Source organism: Psittacula echo (genome assembly GCF_963264785.1).
Source record: "Psittacula echo genome assembly, chromosome: 1".
Lineage (NCBI taxonomy): Eukaryota > Metazoa > Chordata > Aves > Psittaciformes > Psittacidae > Psittacula > Psittacula echo.
The window spans coordinates 115,458,974-115,474,108 of record NC_137735.1 but is presented as its reverse complement, the minus strand read 5'-3'; the positions used below and the strand labels follow the sequence as shown (position 1 = coordinate 115,474,108).

The following is a 15,135-nucleotide window of genomic DNA, read 5'->3' as shown; positions in this document are numbered from 1 at the left end:
GCTGTTGGAAAATCAAAGATACATTTATAGAGGGAAAATGGGATCTTCTAAAACTCATTTCTCTAAGAAGTCAGACTAAACATGAAAGATGAGAGAGATTTGAGCAGCAGAAAAAAAGCAGCAGACTAAAACATGGAATTTGTTTTATTTTAAAACAAGGGAACAGCATGTATGTAAAATTTCTGCTACTGTAGTAGAAATTCATGGTCTCCAAATTTTTGGGTAGATCAGATCAGTATCAAATTTCCTACTAGACCTTTTTCTTCTCTATTAGTAAGCCTAGAAAAGAGAAAGGGGCATGGAGACCTCATAGCAGCCTTCCAGTATCTGAAGGGGGCCTGCAAGGATGCTGGGAGGGACTCTTCATCAGGGACTGTAAGTGATAGGAAAAGGGATAATGGCTTCAAACTTAAACAGGGGAGATAAAGCTTAGATATAAAGAAGAAATTCTTTACTGTGAAGGTGGTGAGGCACAGGAACAGGCTGCCCAAGGAAGTTTTGAATGCTCCATTTGTGGCAGTGTACAAGGCCAGGTTGCACAGGACCTTGAGCAGCCTGATCTAGTGGGAGGTGTCCCTGCCCATGGCAGGGGGGTTGGAACTAGGTGATTGTAATATACTTCCCAATCCCAGAACCATTCTGTGGTTCTGTGATTCTATGATAGAAGCCCTGTGAAATTAGTGCATACAAGGTACTTTTCAATATAGTTTTGCATATTTTTGCAGGTTGCTTTATCATGAGGCACTGGAATGGGTTGCCCAGGGAGGTTGTGAATGCTCCATCCTTGGCGGTGTTCAAGGCCACGCTGGATGAGGCCTTGGGTGACATGGTTTAGTGTGGGGTGTCCCTGCCCATGGCAGGGGGGTTGGAACTAGATGATCTCAAGGTCCTTTCCAACCGTAACTATTCTATGATTCTATGATTCTATGATGATTCTATGATTCTATGACCTTACAGATCCTTAGATGCAGACAGAACACGTGAAAACATGCAGTACATGAATGCTGTACTCTTGACATTGTCCGTGTAGTCAAATTATTCGGGGAAGCATATTTTCAATCATAATAGAAAACTATTTCAGTGAAATATGAGAACATTCTATTTCATTTCTTGTGCTCTTATACTGATACAGCTTTTTTAGATTGGTGAGTTATGTGATTTAAACCTAGTATGAGGACAGCCATGCACAAGGCCATATAGCACATTTAACTAATTACATAGGGCCTTGGGAAATTCAGCCTACCTGAAGTTAGAACTCTGGACATGAGCATAAGTGGAATTGATTGACCAGGATCAGGACAACACTGGGATTTTGATGGTGACTCTATGGGGTGTAATTAAATTTTTAACTATATAAATTATATGCATAATTAAATTGCTTAAAAACCTATTAAAACTGACAATATTACAAATTCTTGTGAGTCCACACTCTCCCCTTTTTGGAAAGTCAGTTATCTAAGTCTTCATCAGTACACTGTATTTGATAGTTACTGTAACCTAGTATAAATGAAATAGCTCAGGTCTATGATACCCTACTGCATTACAGCTCACTGATTCCATCTCTTTTACAGGTTTTGCTGCTTTATGCTTATAACACAGAGCCTGTTAAGATTAGTGACATCAAGAATTTCAGTTCAATGTCTATATTTTCGGGCCACTTGTGGATTCCATTGTCTAGGTAAATAATCACTGACTTTATCCTGTTTTTTCATGCTATCTTAAAGATCAGTCAACCACTTGACTTAAAAAGCTGTAAATCCTTAAAAACATTCATTTTCGCTTTTCAGAGGTTCTTCACTATAAAAACTCTAAGGTGTTGTACACAGCATTAAACCCATCCAACATATGCCTTTTCAGTTTCAGTACATCATCTTTTTAGTTTTGATTCTTAGAGAACTGAGTAAAATAGGCTCACTACATTACACTGGCATAGAAGCTTAAGAAAACACTAGCAAACCTAGGAAGCAGCCCCAGCAGTCATTCCCATCCTCTCACTGGATCAGCTACATTCTCCATCCCATATTACAATTCTGAGCATGCAAAAATGTTTCTTAGTTTTACCCTAGACTGAGACTTTGCTTTTACATCCTGTGACATTTTCCATTACGTCTTCCTTGTCATTCATCTAGCCTTAGAACTTTTGGAAATGCTAATCAGATGGAGGGGAAGGAATAAAGGGACAAGAAAAGTTGGAGCCCCTGCCACCCTTGTGCTGGTTGGATGAGAAAATCTTTTCCTAACGGGGCATTCTGAAAATACTTCTTCTTTCCATTTTTAATGCAAAAAAGTGAATGCATTACATATTTCCACTGTCTTTAATGGAAAACTTTCTATAAATATATTAATTTAGTCTTGAAAGAAAATGTAGAACATAATCAATATGTAATAAAAGCGAGGTCAGTTTAATTATAACCCTCAAGCGTCAAATATTTTTATTTTATAACAGCAACAATGAAAAATCTTCTCTTCTTTCAGAATTATTTGTTTACAGAAGGAATTATCTAATCTGAAGCAGCAAGTTGAGGTGTTGATGCAAAGTTCTAAAAGCTTGTCTTCAGCTTCAGAATCCATGTGTTTCCTTGAACAAAGTGAAACTTTGGAAATAAGTCCTTCAAAAACCCCCAAAACAGATTTTGCAAAAGTGCATCTTGATGAAAAAACAGAAGTAAGTGAGAACAGCTCTGTTCTTAAATATGTCTGACTTTATTCAAGATGTCTGTTTGGTGAAATAAATGATGACAGGTAAGTTAGAAGGCAAACATAAAAGATTAAAATTCCCTCACCCCTTTCAAGCACTGTTGAAGTATTTTCACTTTTCATTTAATGTTTAACTCTTTCTTTTCCTTATATATTGCTTGTCACTTTACGAAAACATCAGGCATCTTCAACCTTCCACTTGAAAATAAAGGCTACATCTTCAAGTAGATAGATTTGAAAATCGATGCCTACTTTAAAATAATCTCCATCTGGAAATGCTTGGCAGCGTGTTAAATTAGTATGGTGATCAACCCAAAAGTGCTTTTTAAAAGTCATTTACACATTTCCAATACAAAATGGGCAGTGACGGTTTCTGAAATAAGAACCTTCTTATTGAGACAGGACTAAAACTGGCAGTGAATTTATTTTCATTTTCTCTATGCCACCTTCCTCTTTTCTTTTTATTAGCAAGGCTGAATATGGTCCACAACCAAATAACTTCCCCCCACATACACACACACAAAAGAGGTAATTTCAGAATTTTCCATGTGGTCTGTTTGAGATAATGTCATTGGAATAGAATGTTGCCACAGCATAACTGCTGCTTGATAAATGCCAAGGCAAAATAGACGTTTATTTTCAAAGTGGAGACATTTATCATATGACAGGATTCTCTTTATATCTATTATATGAAATGATTAATGATGTAGAGGCTGTCATTTTGTCTGATGGATGCTGTGAAACAGTGACAATTGTGCACTGTGCCATTATTACGAGGCTGTATTTTGACCAGCCTGGAGAACAAACAATGTTTTGGCCAATCACAGTGTTTTCAGGAGGGTACCAGAGCCATCCTTTAGTGGGTGATTCTGATTACCTGAAGGGTTTTGCTCAAACTTTCATTAATATATGTCAGTAATTGGAAAAACAATGTTTAGAATACTAGTAAAATTCACATGCCATGCATTATGCATGTATAAATATCATCTTGTCTGAGTGTTTATTTATAACATCTTTAGTAAACACATAGCAAAAGTATGCTCACTTACTGGATTTAATACCTGCGCCAGGGGCAATTTTGCCTCAGTTGAAACTGCAAGGTTAGAGCACTTGTGTTTGTACAGCAAACACAACTATTTGTGTTGCAGAAAATTTATATTCATCAGCTAAGGTTTATTTTGTGGTAAATTCAATTAAAATAACCTAAAACTTGATTGTTCTGAAAAATATTGTAAAGCTAAGTAATCTGTTAGCTTATCCAAGGAGACTGATAGTACAGCATTAGATTTGTCTTGTTTTATACTACTAGGAAATGGCCAAAAAGTGTTTATCTGAAGTCAAAGCACTGCTGTCTATTGTTCCAGCATTGTCCTTGCCAGTAACTGAGGTATGCTCTTCTCCTTAATAGTAAAAATCTGTTTTCTGAAGTAAAACAATTGTTCAGTTAAACTAAAGCATGGATTATAGCGTGACGTTATCTTCCCATTTTTTTCTCATACATTGTTGGGCTTTCCATTTGGGTTTTATTTTTTTTGTGTTTACAAATGAAATACAAATGTGTATGATTACAAACTATGAATATCTTCACTGTTTATTAGGATTACCGTTTTATACACATAAAACTATATTAAAAATTAATCTCACTCACAATGGGTTCATCTAGATTATACACCATTCTCTGGTCATTGTTTGCACAGACTGTAGTGAATTTCCACGGTACAATTGGCAAATGTAATTTCCCTCCATCCCAGTGATTTTACAGTTATTCAGGCTTTCTTTCCATTTTCTTTAGCTTTCTCTGCCTTGCCCATGACTTGTCCTGAGAGATAGCATGCCATTTTTTTGTCTGTGCTGTTGTATTCTTGCTACCAAGTTGTAGTCAGTATCTCAGAGGAGACAATGGGAACCACCCTATAGCAGGCAGCAATAGTGTCCAGTGTTCTCAGCCACTCTAAGAGGATCAGGAAAGGACCACACCTGCCAGGGCTCAAGGAACTCCAAGGAAGATTTTTGAATCCACTGTGACGTATGTTACACACTGCCCAGTGACATGGACAGTGGGATTGAGTGTGCCCGCAGGAAGTGTGCCCATGACACTAAGCTGTGTGTTGATGGATATACTGTAGGGAAGGGATGCCATCTGAAGGGACCTTGACACGTTTGAGAAGTGGGCCAACGTCAACCTCATGAAGTTCAACAAGGGCTAGGAAAACTGAGGCTGTTCAGCCTGGAGAAGAGAAGGCTGTGTGGAGACATCACAGCAGCCTTCCAGTATCTGAATGGGGCCTACAAGGATCCTGGAGAGGGACAATTCGTCAGGGACTGTAGTGATAGGACAAGGGGTAATGAGTTTAAACTTAAATGGAAGTTCAGGTTAGGTATAAGGAAGACATTCGTTACTGTGAGGGTGGTGAGGCACTGGAACAGGCTGCCCAAAGAAGTGGTAAATGCTCTGTCCCTGGCAGTGTTCAAGGCCAGGTTGGACAGAGCCCTGAGCAACATGATCTAGTGTGAGGCATCCCTGCCCATGGCAGGGAAGTTGGAACTAGATGATCTTAAAGTCCTTTCTAACCCTAACCATTCTATGATCCTACATCATACCCCCTTCCCCCTCACCACGAATCCTCAAATATCTTGCCTGTAATTGTTCACAATGGAATTATAATGTATAAGGTATCCACTGTACTCTTCCAGTCAGACAGCTCTTCCTATTGCAAAAGAATCCTGAGTTTTATCTGGGAACAGTTTAGGTAGTGGCCTATCTGTAATGCTATCCTGTGCATCCTGCAGTCTGGTATCTAGGAGTGCGTACTTCCCTTTTATGCATGTTGCACCATTCTTGTCACCCCTTGTTATCCATCCTGAAGGTTTCTCCTAAATGACTCCCAAACCTTCATATCACTCCATCTGGATTTATCAATGCATAAAAATACACACACATTCATTCTCCAAAGCTACACTTTTCACAGTTCCACAGAACTATCTTCCATGGTACAGAGATTTGACAGATAGCTAGGGATAGGTACAGCTCAGCTTTCCTAGAATCACATGGGTCTCCTGGACCTGTTTTAAATTCTTGTGAATCCTTCTTCACTTTGCCTGCTTCTATTTGTGGGTCTACAATGAAAGTGAAGGAGCAGATTTAGTGTTGGACTTTCAATAAGAATAGGATGTTAACTGCATTGCTTTATTCAGGGTAAATGCCACAACAAGCTAAAATGATTCAACAGGTGGAACAATGGGCTTTTCATCACAAAGTTTCAGATAGAGACTTCAAAATGAGATTCTGTTAGATATGGCATATTTGGTTGAGCAAAGGAAGCCTAATCCTCCAAGATGCTGAGTATCTTTATTCTTCTCTGATGCCAACAGAACTTGCAGAGAGCTCAGCACTTCATTATATATAGCATATTTCTACATAGTATTTCCAAAATTCCAAGCAAGCTGTATGTGTGCATTACCCAGTCTTCTTGGCTAAAGGTGGAAAGATCAAAGTGGGACTATAAATACCATAGGGTAATACATTCCCTTTGTATTCAAACACACAAGAGAAGACAGCAGATACATTGCTTATATGTAGCTTTACATCATGTTTCCTCACATGCACTTTTTTGTTGCTCATCTTCTTCTGAATTAATTGGACAAAGTCAGTTCTAATTTATGATATTTGTTTTCTCATTCTCTGAGTTGTCACACTTTAACTCCTATCATGTTTTCAACTTCTCTTCTTTGATTCTCTTTTTTTTCTGTCTGTGTGTTCTACAGTGCTTTTGATCCAGGAAGTGGAAAAAGTGCATTTTTATTGAATTATTCATTTAAAATTATCTGACCCTTCATGTTTTTAAGAATAAAAATTGATCAGCTGGCTTATTTATAAAGCTACTTCATGAATAGTTATCTTCTTCAGGGAGATAATAAAGTATAGTGTTTGGCAGTTCCAATCTTAAATTTTAATTTTATATATACAATAATTGCATTAAAAATTAACCTCTCTAGATAGCTTGTTCCAAGTTTCCCTTTCTTTAGTTAGTTTTCCTTTATGTCTAAAAGAGCTCAATAGTTCTCCATGTCCATGGACATGGAATTGTATCTGGCTAAGGATGTCAAAAACAATTCTTCAAATACATCAATAATAATATGAAAACTAGGGAAAATGTGGGCCTGCTACTGAATGGAGCAGAGACCATGGTGACAGAGGATGCAGAGAACAAAGAGATAATGAATGCCTTTTTTACTTCAGTCTTTAATGCTAAAGCCAGCCCTCAGGAATCCCTGACCCAAGAGACCAGCAAGAAGGTCTGGAGAAAGGAAGTCTTTCCCTTGGTTGAGGAGGACTGAGTGAGAGATCATTTAGGTGACTGAGCATTGGAATAGGTTACCCAGAGAGGTTGTGGAGTCTCCTTCGCTGGGGATACTCAAGAGCTGCCTGGGCACAATCCTGAGTTAATGTGCTCTAGGAGATCCTGCCTGAGCAGGGAGGTTGGATTAGATGACCCCCAGTGGCCCCTTCCAACCCCAGCCATTCTGTGATTCTGTGATTCATTAACTACAAATTTCAGTTGAGGCAATTAGTATTTCTAACTTATTAATTGGTTTTAGGTCAGAAATCTGGCTTTAATATGGAGATATTTGTATACATGTACTTTTTGGTGACTATAAGCTTAAAAGTTATTTTTTCCTGTTTTCTTTCTTTTTTTTTTTTTTTTTTTTTTTTTTTTTTTTCCAGATCCCATTTGATGTTACTTTGCAATCAATAGCAAGTTTGGAAGATATGTTTGATCCTGCCAATGGCTGTATAATAACTGAAGAAAGTCTTTTCAATTGGATCATTTCTTTGTTTCACTAAATTCTATTTTTCCAATTTAATCAGTTGCTGAGTGCTACAGATTTAGACTTAACTTCTTGTGTTAATGAAACAACCTCATTAATCACACTAGGGTAATGTGGTTTATAATTTTCATTTTTATCTCATTTCTAATGATTTAAAATTAATAGTTTAAAAAAATAAAATACATTTTTAGGAATTAAATGTATTAAAAGTAGTTCCTTAATAAGAGGATTAAAAAAATTGATTTACTCAATCGTCTATAATTAAGTGAGTTTGTTGGGAGTTTTCTAGCTTCTCAGTAGTTTCTTATTGTTTAGAACAGCTGCATAGGCTTGTAGCCTTCAGCATCTGCTAATAGATACTGCTTTTTCCCTGAAGTTTTATTCTCATCAGCAATTTAATTGCTTTTTCAGTTATAAAAAGTTGGTTTTATTTCTGAGGTTGAGAATAATTTTCTTTTTTGGCCTCATCACTGAGTTTGCTCTTTTACACTTCTGTTTGGAAACTGGCACTTCAGACTTTTGTATCTTAAACACATCGCATGTTGTTGAGGGTGAAAATGATCGTTCAGATGACTCAATAATTTCAAAGCATTTTTCTGGAGGGAAAATAAACCAGCAAACACCCCTCTCTGGGGGGGGGAAAAAAAAAAAAAAAAAAATCAAGTTTAAAAAAAAACCTGGTATAGAACATTTTTGGACATCATTCTAAAAAGCTAACAAAACCTCTGTTTATGTTGTCAATGCTTTAAATGCTATTTTAAAATGCTGAAAAAACCCTAATGAGCCCTAACAACAGCCACCTGAGGTAATATGCTTGTCCCAGTGTTAGAGATGGGGAATTTGACACAAAGAAGTGAGTTAGTTTAACAAGCATGCACAAGAGAGTGCTCATGGCCCTCTGGTTTTGCTCCCATCACAAGGCCAGGCACTCCTTCACTAGTTATAATAATTTGTTTGCAACAGACAGTAAAAAACCACCCAGGATGTTTGAGCAGGAGTCCTGTGAAAATTGTCCTGTCATTAACTATGCTTCTGTGTAGCCATGAATAATCAGGATTTTAATAATGAATAGTTAACCATTCCTGGGTTCAGTTTTGGTGAAAAATAAACAGTTGGGTTGAACTGCCACCCCCTTTCACTTCAGTCAGTCCCTCTCTGTGCTGTAGCCCAGCGATACAACAGTAAAATATTTCGAGCTATTTGGAAACTGCAGATTTAAATTGGCTTGTGCTGTCAGAGAAATATTACCCGATTCAATGAAGATTCCTTGATGGAGAGAGAGAGAGGGAGAGAGAAAAGATTCAGCATAATTATCTTAAACGTTGTCGGTAGCAGAAAGAAATGGGGTGAGATTTTCTGCTATTTTTCTTTATTCCTACGTAAGAAAGAAGACTGGATGTATTATTTGTGTTATGTGCAGCTTCTTAGAAATTGTGCTATTTTTTTATTTTGTGTAGCCTTTTCTGGAGTGCTGAAGGTGGTAGAAAAACCTAGTAGGATTATGATACAATGACAAAAAGAAACTAAAAACTGAGTAATTGATAAGGAAGGCATATCCGTCAACAATTTTAAAACAGAATTAGAATAGTTATTTAACTCAACTGCCTAACAGCCAGTTTGGAGAAGATATTCCTTAGTATCATTCTTTCAATTAAAAGAATTTATTCTTCTGCAGTTCTTCAAAAAGCAGGAAACAAAAATTGACATCGGTAATTTTTCTTTTACAAGGAACAAATAGAAAATTGCAGCTTTTTTTTTTTTTTTTTTTTTTTGAAAAGCTACTCAATCTTTCTTTGTGCTTTGTAAAAAGTATAAACCTTTCTTTCGATTTTTGGGGTCACCTTGAGGATTATCATAGGACTTTTGTGCAGCTCAATTAGTATTTGTAAAACACCCTATAGCACCAGGTGAAAATGGAAGTAAAGTTCTATTACAGATGAGGTGTTTCTTCAGTGCTGCCAGTCTGGACCTTGTTATAATTCCTATACTTGAAAGAGAAATATTAAATAAAATCCTTTACATATGCATTTAAAATACATTACACTTTCTAAGATATTTTTGTTGAAACAAAAATAGTATCCTCCCATCTCCCTTAACACACCGCAGTAAAATAATAACGTTGAAATGTTGACCTCACTGTATCCATAGCAGCAGATTTTACTCTAAAACATAAACATGGGATTAAGTATTCAATGCAGGTTTCAGAAGAAACATTTTTATTTTTTGCATATAATTAAACTCTTTAGTTAAAATCTGTTTGTAAGGAAAGGAAGCTCGTGTCTAAATGTCTCCAGTAATTGCACAGAAAAAAATAATACACCTAATTGCAAAGTAAATTGCTTCTTGGTTTATGTGTTATAGTAGTTTGGGTGGGTTTTTCCTTTCCAACCAAAGCAGACTAAATCTTTCAATATGTGAGACTAGAATAAATTTGTGTCAGCACCATGCTCAATTATATTTCTATAGAAGACTCGTCTGTGTCACTGTCTCCAAAATTAAAAAGGAAGAGGGGAAAGGCGCCTTCTTGGATTTCAGTCTGAAATGTATATGAAGGTCTGCTCTGTGATCTGCCCTGTACAACACTACCGAAGGGCTACGTGCCGCCTCGACAGCTTTGAACCACTGGCATGTTTACCAAGTCTTTTCAAATTTTAACTGAAATATTTCTCTATTCCACATCTGTGAAAGGAATGGGTATCTGATAAAAGTGTGGGATGGGGCAAGGAAAGAAAGAGAGAGAGAGAGAAGCAGCACTGTGGGGACAAACTGAAAGGATTCTGAAATGAATGATATTTTATCTTCAGTGCATCCCCTGGGTGAGGGATGAGAAGGATCCTACAGGGAACTAAAGAACAGTAAAAAGAGGTGGCTGGTTTGGGTTTTTTTAAAATTCCTTTGGCATTGTCTGTTCTGTGAACTGAACGAAGTAAGCATCCTGAGAACAAAACAGGCTTCTGGTCCTGTAAGTAATAACTGCATCATCGAGAATGTGCTAGGGCTCAAACTGAAATGGAACAGGGAGTTTAACATTGACAGGTTTGAATGGGGTTTAGAATACTTCATTTTTCAAATACTATTTCAATATAGTTTTAAGTTATATTGCTGCCTTGACAGAGTATATTCAAGACATTCATGGTACTTTTCTCATGCCTACAAATATGTAGCAAACTGAAATTATTTCTGGTTAAATTAATTTTATGATGTGGAAATGGGCAATTTCACACAGATTTATTCATTTGTATATGACTGGGTTTTAAATTCCACTACAGCTCCAATTCGCGCTCATTTGTTGTTGGCCTAAGTATTTATCCAGTTTTTGGATGACATCAATCTAACAAAATAATCCTCCTAATTAGCCTCACTATGCCTCAGTTTCTTTATCTGAAGATAGCAGTAATCCCCTCATCAGTGAGGTATTTGAAGTTTTCTGCATCAACATTTAGAAAATATTTTCAGATCCTTGAATGAAAGATGCAGGGAACTGTTATTAAAGTTGTTATTCAATTGAGACAGAATGTAAAAGGGATAGTCATTTGTTTCCAAATCCATTTTCACTGAAATCCAAGAAGAAAGATCTTTAAAAAGAATAATGATGGAACTAGAATTAATTGTTGGAATTGCAGGCTAATATGCTGAACTAATTAAGCCAGCAAAGAGATCCATTTACGTTTGCCAAAGATTTTCCTCGAGTTAAAGATACCGAGTACATCATCAAATGAGAGAAGTCAAAATATGAAGCATGGGTTAATCTTTAAAATAGAGTGGGTGAAAGGGTCCAGAGGCAAGTGCCGAAGTCAAATATTTACCACTGCAATTTAATTTTCCACTTTGAAACCCCAGAGATAATTAGAATTATTCTCATTTGTCTCCCATGTCAACATGATTTAGGATTCTACTTAATGTGCAAAGAAGAAAAAGTACAAGAATCTCAGTGTCACACAGTGGAAAACCAGAATATGCTACATAGGAAGTCATCGCAAGGTGATGGGCCTGGCTCTGTAGTCTCTCCTAGTTGTGCTCAGGACAGCTGTGAGGAGGGTGAAGCTTTGTGAAGAGTCATGCACCCTCAGGGTGGGTTTAGCTCCTGGCCTGACATCCAGAATTGAAAAGAACATTTCAGCAGCCACCAAAAAACAGCAATGTCCTAGAGGAAGCTCCTTGCTTCCTGGCAGTCACGTGTCTCCTTGCCAAGGCACAGGGAACTTTGTCAGTTACAGCCTTGCACACTGCTTGAAATGCCCTGCCTTGCATAGGCGGCCTCCACCCTTCACCACAACAGTACCACTCTGCTTTAGGAACTGGGCTTCTTGCTGTGGTGCATTCCCCAAAGATGATACACCAAGATATCCCAATGATTTTTCATAAATACCAACAAGAAATACTGCAGTCACTGGCATAAAAAAATGCCAACAGAAGTCCTAGATTTAATTGAGGACGTGAAAAATGAAGCAAAAAAAGCTGGTTATGTTTACTTAAAAACCTGAAAGTCTTTAATTGTTCAACTTCAAGGCTTCAGGGCTTGGAAGGCAGGTACTCACCTACCTGCCTGTAAACACAGCTACACTCCACAGTGAGAAGTTAAAGAAAAAAAAAAAACAGAGGATAATGTTACAGGAAAGAAAAATCTTTACATTCAGTGTATTGAATATAGAACAGAATAATGAGTATTTGCCTTAGAAGTAAAACGTTTGGTTTAAAGGTAAATCAGGAGAGTAAAGTCGAGTGGGGGCAGAAGACTTTCAGGAATGCTGTAGATCCCTTAAGACTCAGATATCTGAGAAAACAGATGATAGATGATCTAAAAATGACTGATGATTGGTTAATGAGGATTAATAGATGCAATCAGAACGTGCACCTCCTTGCTGTAGGGAAATACTAATGGTATTTTGTATAACAATGACAAGAGGTTTTTTTTTTTTTTTTTTTTCCCCTGATTCTGAGTTCACTTATACAGACTAGAAATTAAACGAACTTGGCAAATCAAAACTTCATTGGCAAAGGAAAGTGAAAGGGGTATTTCGGATCTACCAATTCTGAGGGTACACAAGGTGAAGACTCATTTGAAACCAGATCTCTGTAGAAACAATTTTGCTACAGTTTTCATGTCTAATATCCCTTTAAAGGCAATCTTCTACTGAATAATTTTCTACTTAGCTTTAGGAAGCAGAAACAGTGAAAATACATATTAGCTTTGAGGAAGTGCTTTTATTTTACCAGATGAAAATAATAAAAACAAACACTCCTTCTATAAAGTTCCAGGTAACCAGAGTAACAGCTGTATTCCAAGTCAAGACACAGATGTAGCAATTTTCAGTTACTTGCTGTTACTGCAAGTAAACACAAAGGGTGCAGCAGGGTATGTGACAAACAGGTACCTTAACATGCTGTACTTAAAAATGGGTTCAAACTTCAACAGGGGAAGTTTAGATTGGATATAAGGAAGGCGTTCTTTACTGTGAGGGTGGTGAGGCACTGGAATGGGTTGCCCAGGGAGGTTGTGAATGCTCCATCCTTGGCGGTGTTCAAGGCCAGGTTGCACAGAGCCTTGGGTGACATGGTTTAGTGTGGGGTGTCCCTGCCCATGGCAGGGGGGTTAGAACTAGATGATCTTAAGGTCCTTTCCAACCCAAACGATGCTATGGACTTGACGGGTTCAGATCAGAAACTTCTCTGTTTGGAATGTATTAATTACAATAGGTATAACTGATATCGTATATAACTGATATTTAATAATACTATTTTAATTAATAAATTAATATGATGTGCCACCAAGATGTCCCAGTGAAGAATAAGCACCAGGTGGGCTGTGCTGGATGCTTTTTACTCAGTATAGAACATACACCCTTGCCTCCAAGGTGACAATTTAAGATGTGGCCAGTACCGAACTCGGTGCCACTCAAACCGAACCTATAGCGGAGACCAGAATGGATTCGCCACCCAACATGTGCCCGGCTTCACCTTCCCCCAGCAGTTTCCGGGAGGGGGAGCTCGGTGCCAGTGCCCGTCTCCCCAGAAGCCCAAGCCGGCAACCCGGCACCCCATCCAGGCACCCAGGCTCAGGCCGTGGCTCCGACAGGCCCGCTCGACAAGGCCAAATCCCCGCCGGGTCCTTGCCCGGGCATCGCCTCAGCGCCTGGCGATGTCTCTCGGCCTCCGGGTACATCCCAACAGGCGAGAAAGCCGCGCGCTCCGCCGCTGCTTCCGCCCTTCCGGCCACCGTAGCCGCCGGGGCACGCGGAGACGCGCGGGGGCTGTTGGGTCGGGCTCTGAAGTTGGATCCGGCGCGGAAAGTCGGCCGTGACGGAGGGCGCTCATTGGCCGGGAGTGAGGCGGACTCCGCGGGGAACTGGGAGGAAGAGGGCCTGAGCCAATCGGGGTCGCAGGTGCTTGGTGCCGGGCGCTATCCCTACACCTGGGGAGGCGACGGCCCGGGCCGGGTAGGGAAGGGGCGCGGGCTGGGCTCGGTGCCCGCCCTGCCAGGTGGGCAAGAGCGGCGGGGTAGATGGGCGTCTCGATGCGCCGCGGGGAGAGTGCGGCACGGAGGGAGGCCCGCCGCGGGGCCCGCTTTGGCAGGAGCAGGGCCGGGACCTGGTGGTGTCGATGCCGAGCTGCTCTCCCGCGGCCTCCGGGGCTGAAGGTGCTGAGCGGGGAGAGAAGCCTCATGAGAGGCGAGAGGAGCAGCGAGGGAGTGGGGCGTAGCTCCGCGGGCTGATGTCTTGAGCAGCGGCCGAGCGCGGGCGGTTGTGGGCGCATGAGTTACCTCACTAACGTTGTCAGTGTTGTGTGTTATTTTTGGCAGTGAGAATTAGTGGCCTAAAGCTGTGTAGAAACGTCCCTGGAACTTTTGGCTGAAGGGTAGTAATACTGTCAAGGAGAGTCTTGTCTTTTAGTTCTTGTTTGTTGCTAGTTTAAAATTACTCAGAGTAAGAAGCTCAGCATAAACTTTACAGACCTGGAATCTGCTAACCTGGCTTCTTAACTCTTAAAATGGTGTCAGTCTATACAAATAGTAGTACGTTGTTGGTGATCTTTTTGTTTTATAATGTTGTGTAAGCTGCGTTGAAATGTGATCATTGTGGCTCGCGTTCTACTGTTAAAGAGTTTAGTGTAAAGGATTCTCGAATGCCTCCTTCACAGTGTGGTGAGATGAACGCCGAAGTGAGTCGTTTAGGTCCAAACTTCCAGCCTTCCCTTGCAACAGTCGGTTTAATTCTAGCTTGTGTATCTCCATCTACTGGTGGAAAATGAGGCTTTGAACTACTCACGGCTTCATGCCTGTCAGCTGTAAATTGTGGAGATAGCATTATTCGAGTCTCTTGGTGATGCCCCGGAGGGAATGGCTTTTCCTTTGTGAAAAAGAAAGCAGACTTTTTTTTCCAAGAAATCAAGTAACAAGAGTGTGGAGTGTCTGCTGCTTTCAGCAGTATACTCAGCTGAATTGTATTAACAATGTAACTCCAAGTAAAAATGCCCATATTATCAAGAAAATAGTATTAGATGGTATAGATTAAAATATTTTTGATTTCTGAAGTTGCTTGTTGCATATTTTACTTTATATACACATGCATTTAAATTGTTTTATTTATTTTTTCAAAACCAGGTGCAGCC

General features: G+C 39.3%; 1 protein-coding gene across 1 annotated transcript in view; it reads left to right on the top strand.

Annotated features, from left to right (window-relative positions):
- CFAP54 (cilia and flagella associated protein 54) overlaps nt 1-8,665 on the top strand; it is a gene marked incomplete at its 5' end in the record, with an annotated part of 122,449 nt that extends 113,784 nt beyond the window's left edge. Inside the window, 4 exon segments of the mRNA XM_080610036.1 lie at nt 1,572-1,678; nt 2,476-2,665; nt 4,007-4,084; nt 7,424-8,665. Of these exon segments, the coding sequence (XP_080466162.1) occupies nt 1,572-1,678; nt 2,476-2,665; nt 4,007-4,084; nt 7,424-7,543 (495 nt within the window). The 3' untranslated portion in view covers nt 7,544-8,665.
- Between the last annotated feature and the right edge of the window lie 6,470 nt (nt 8,666-15,135).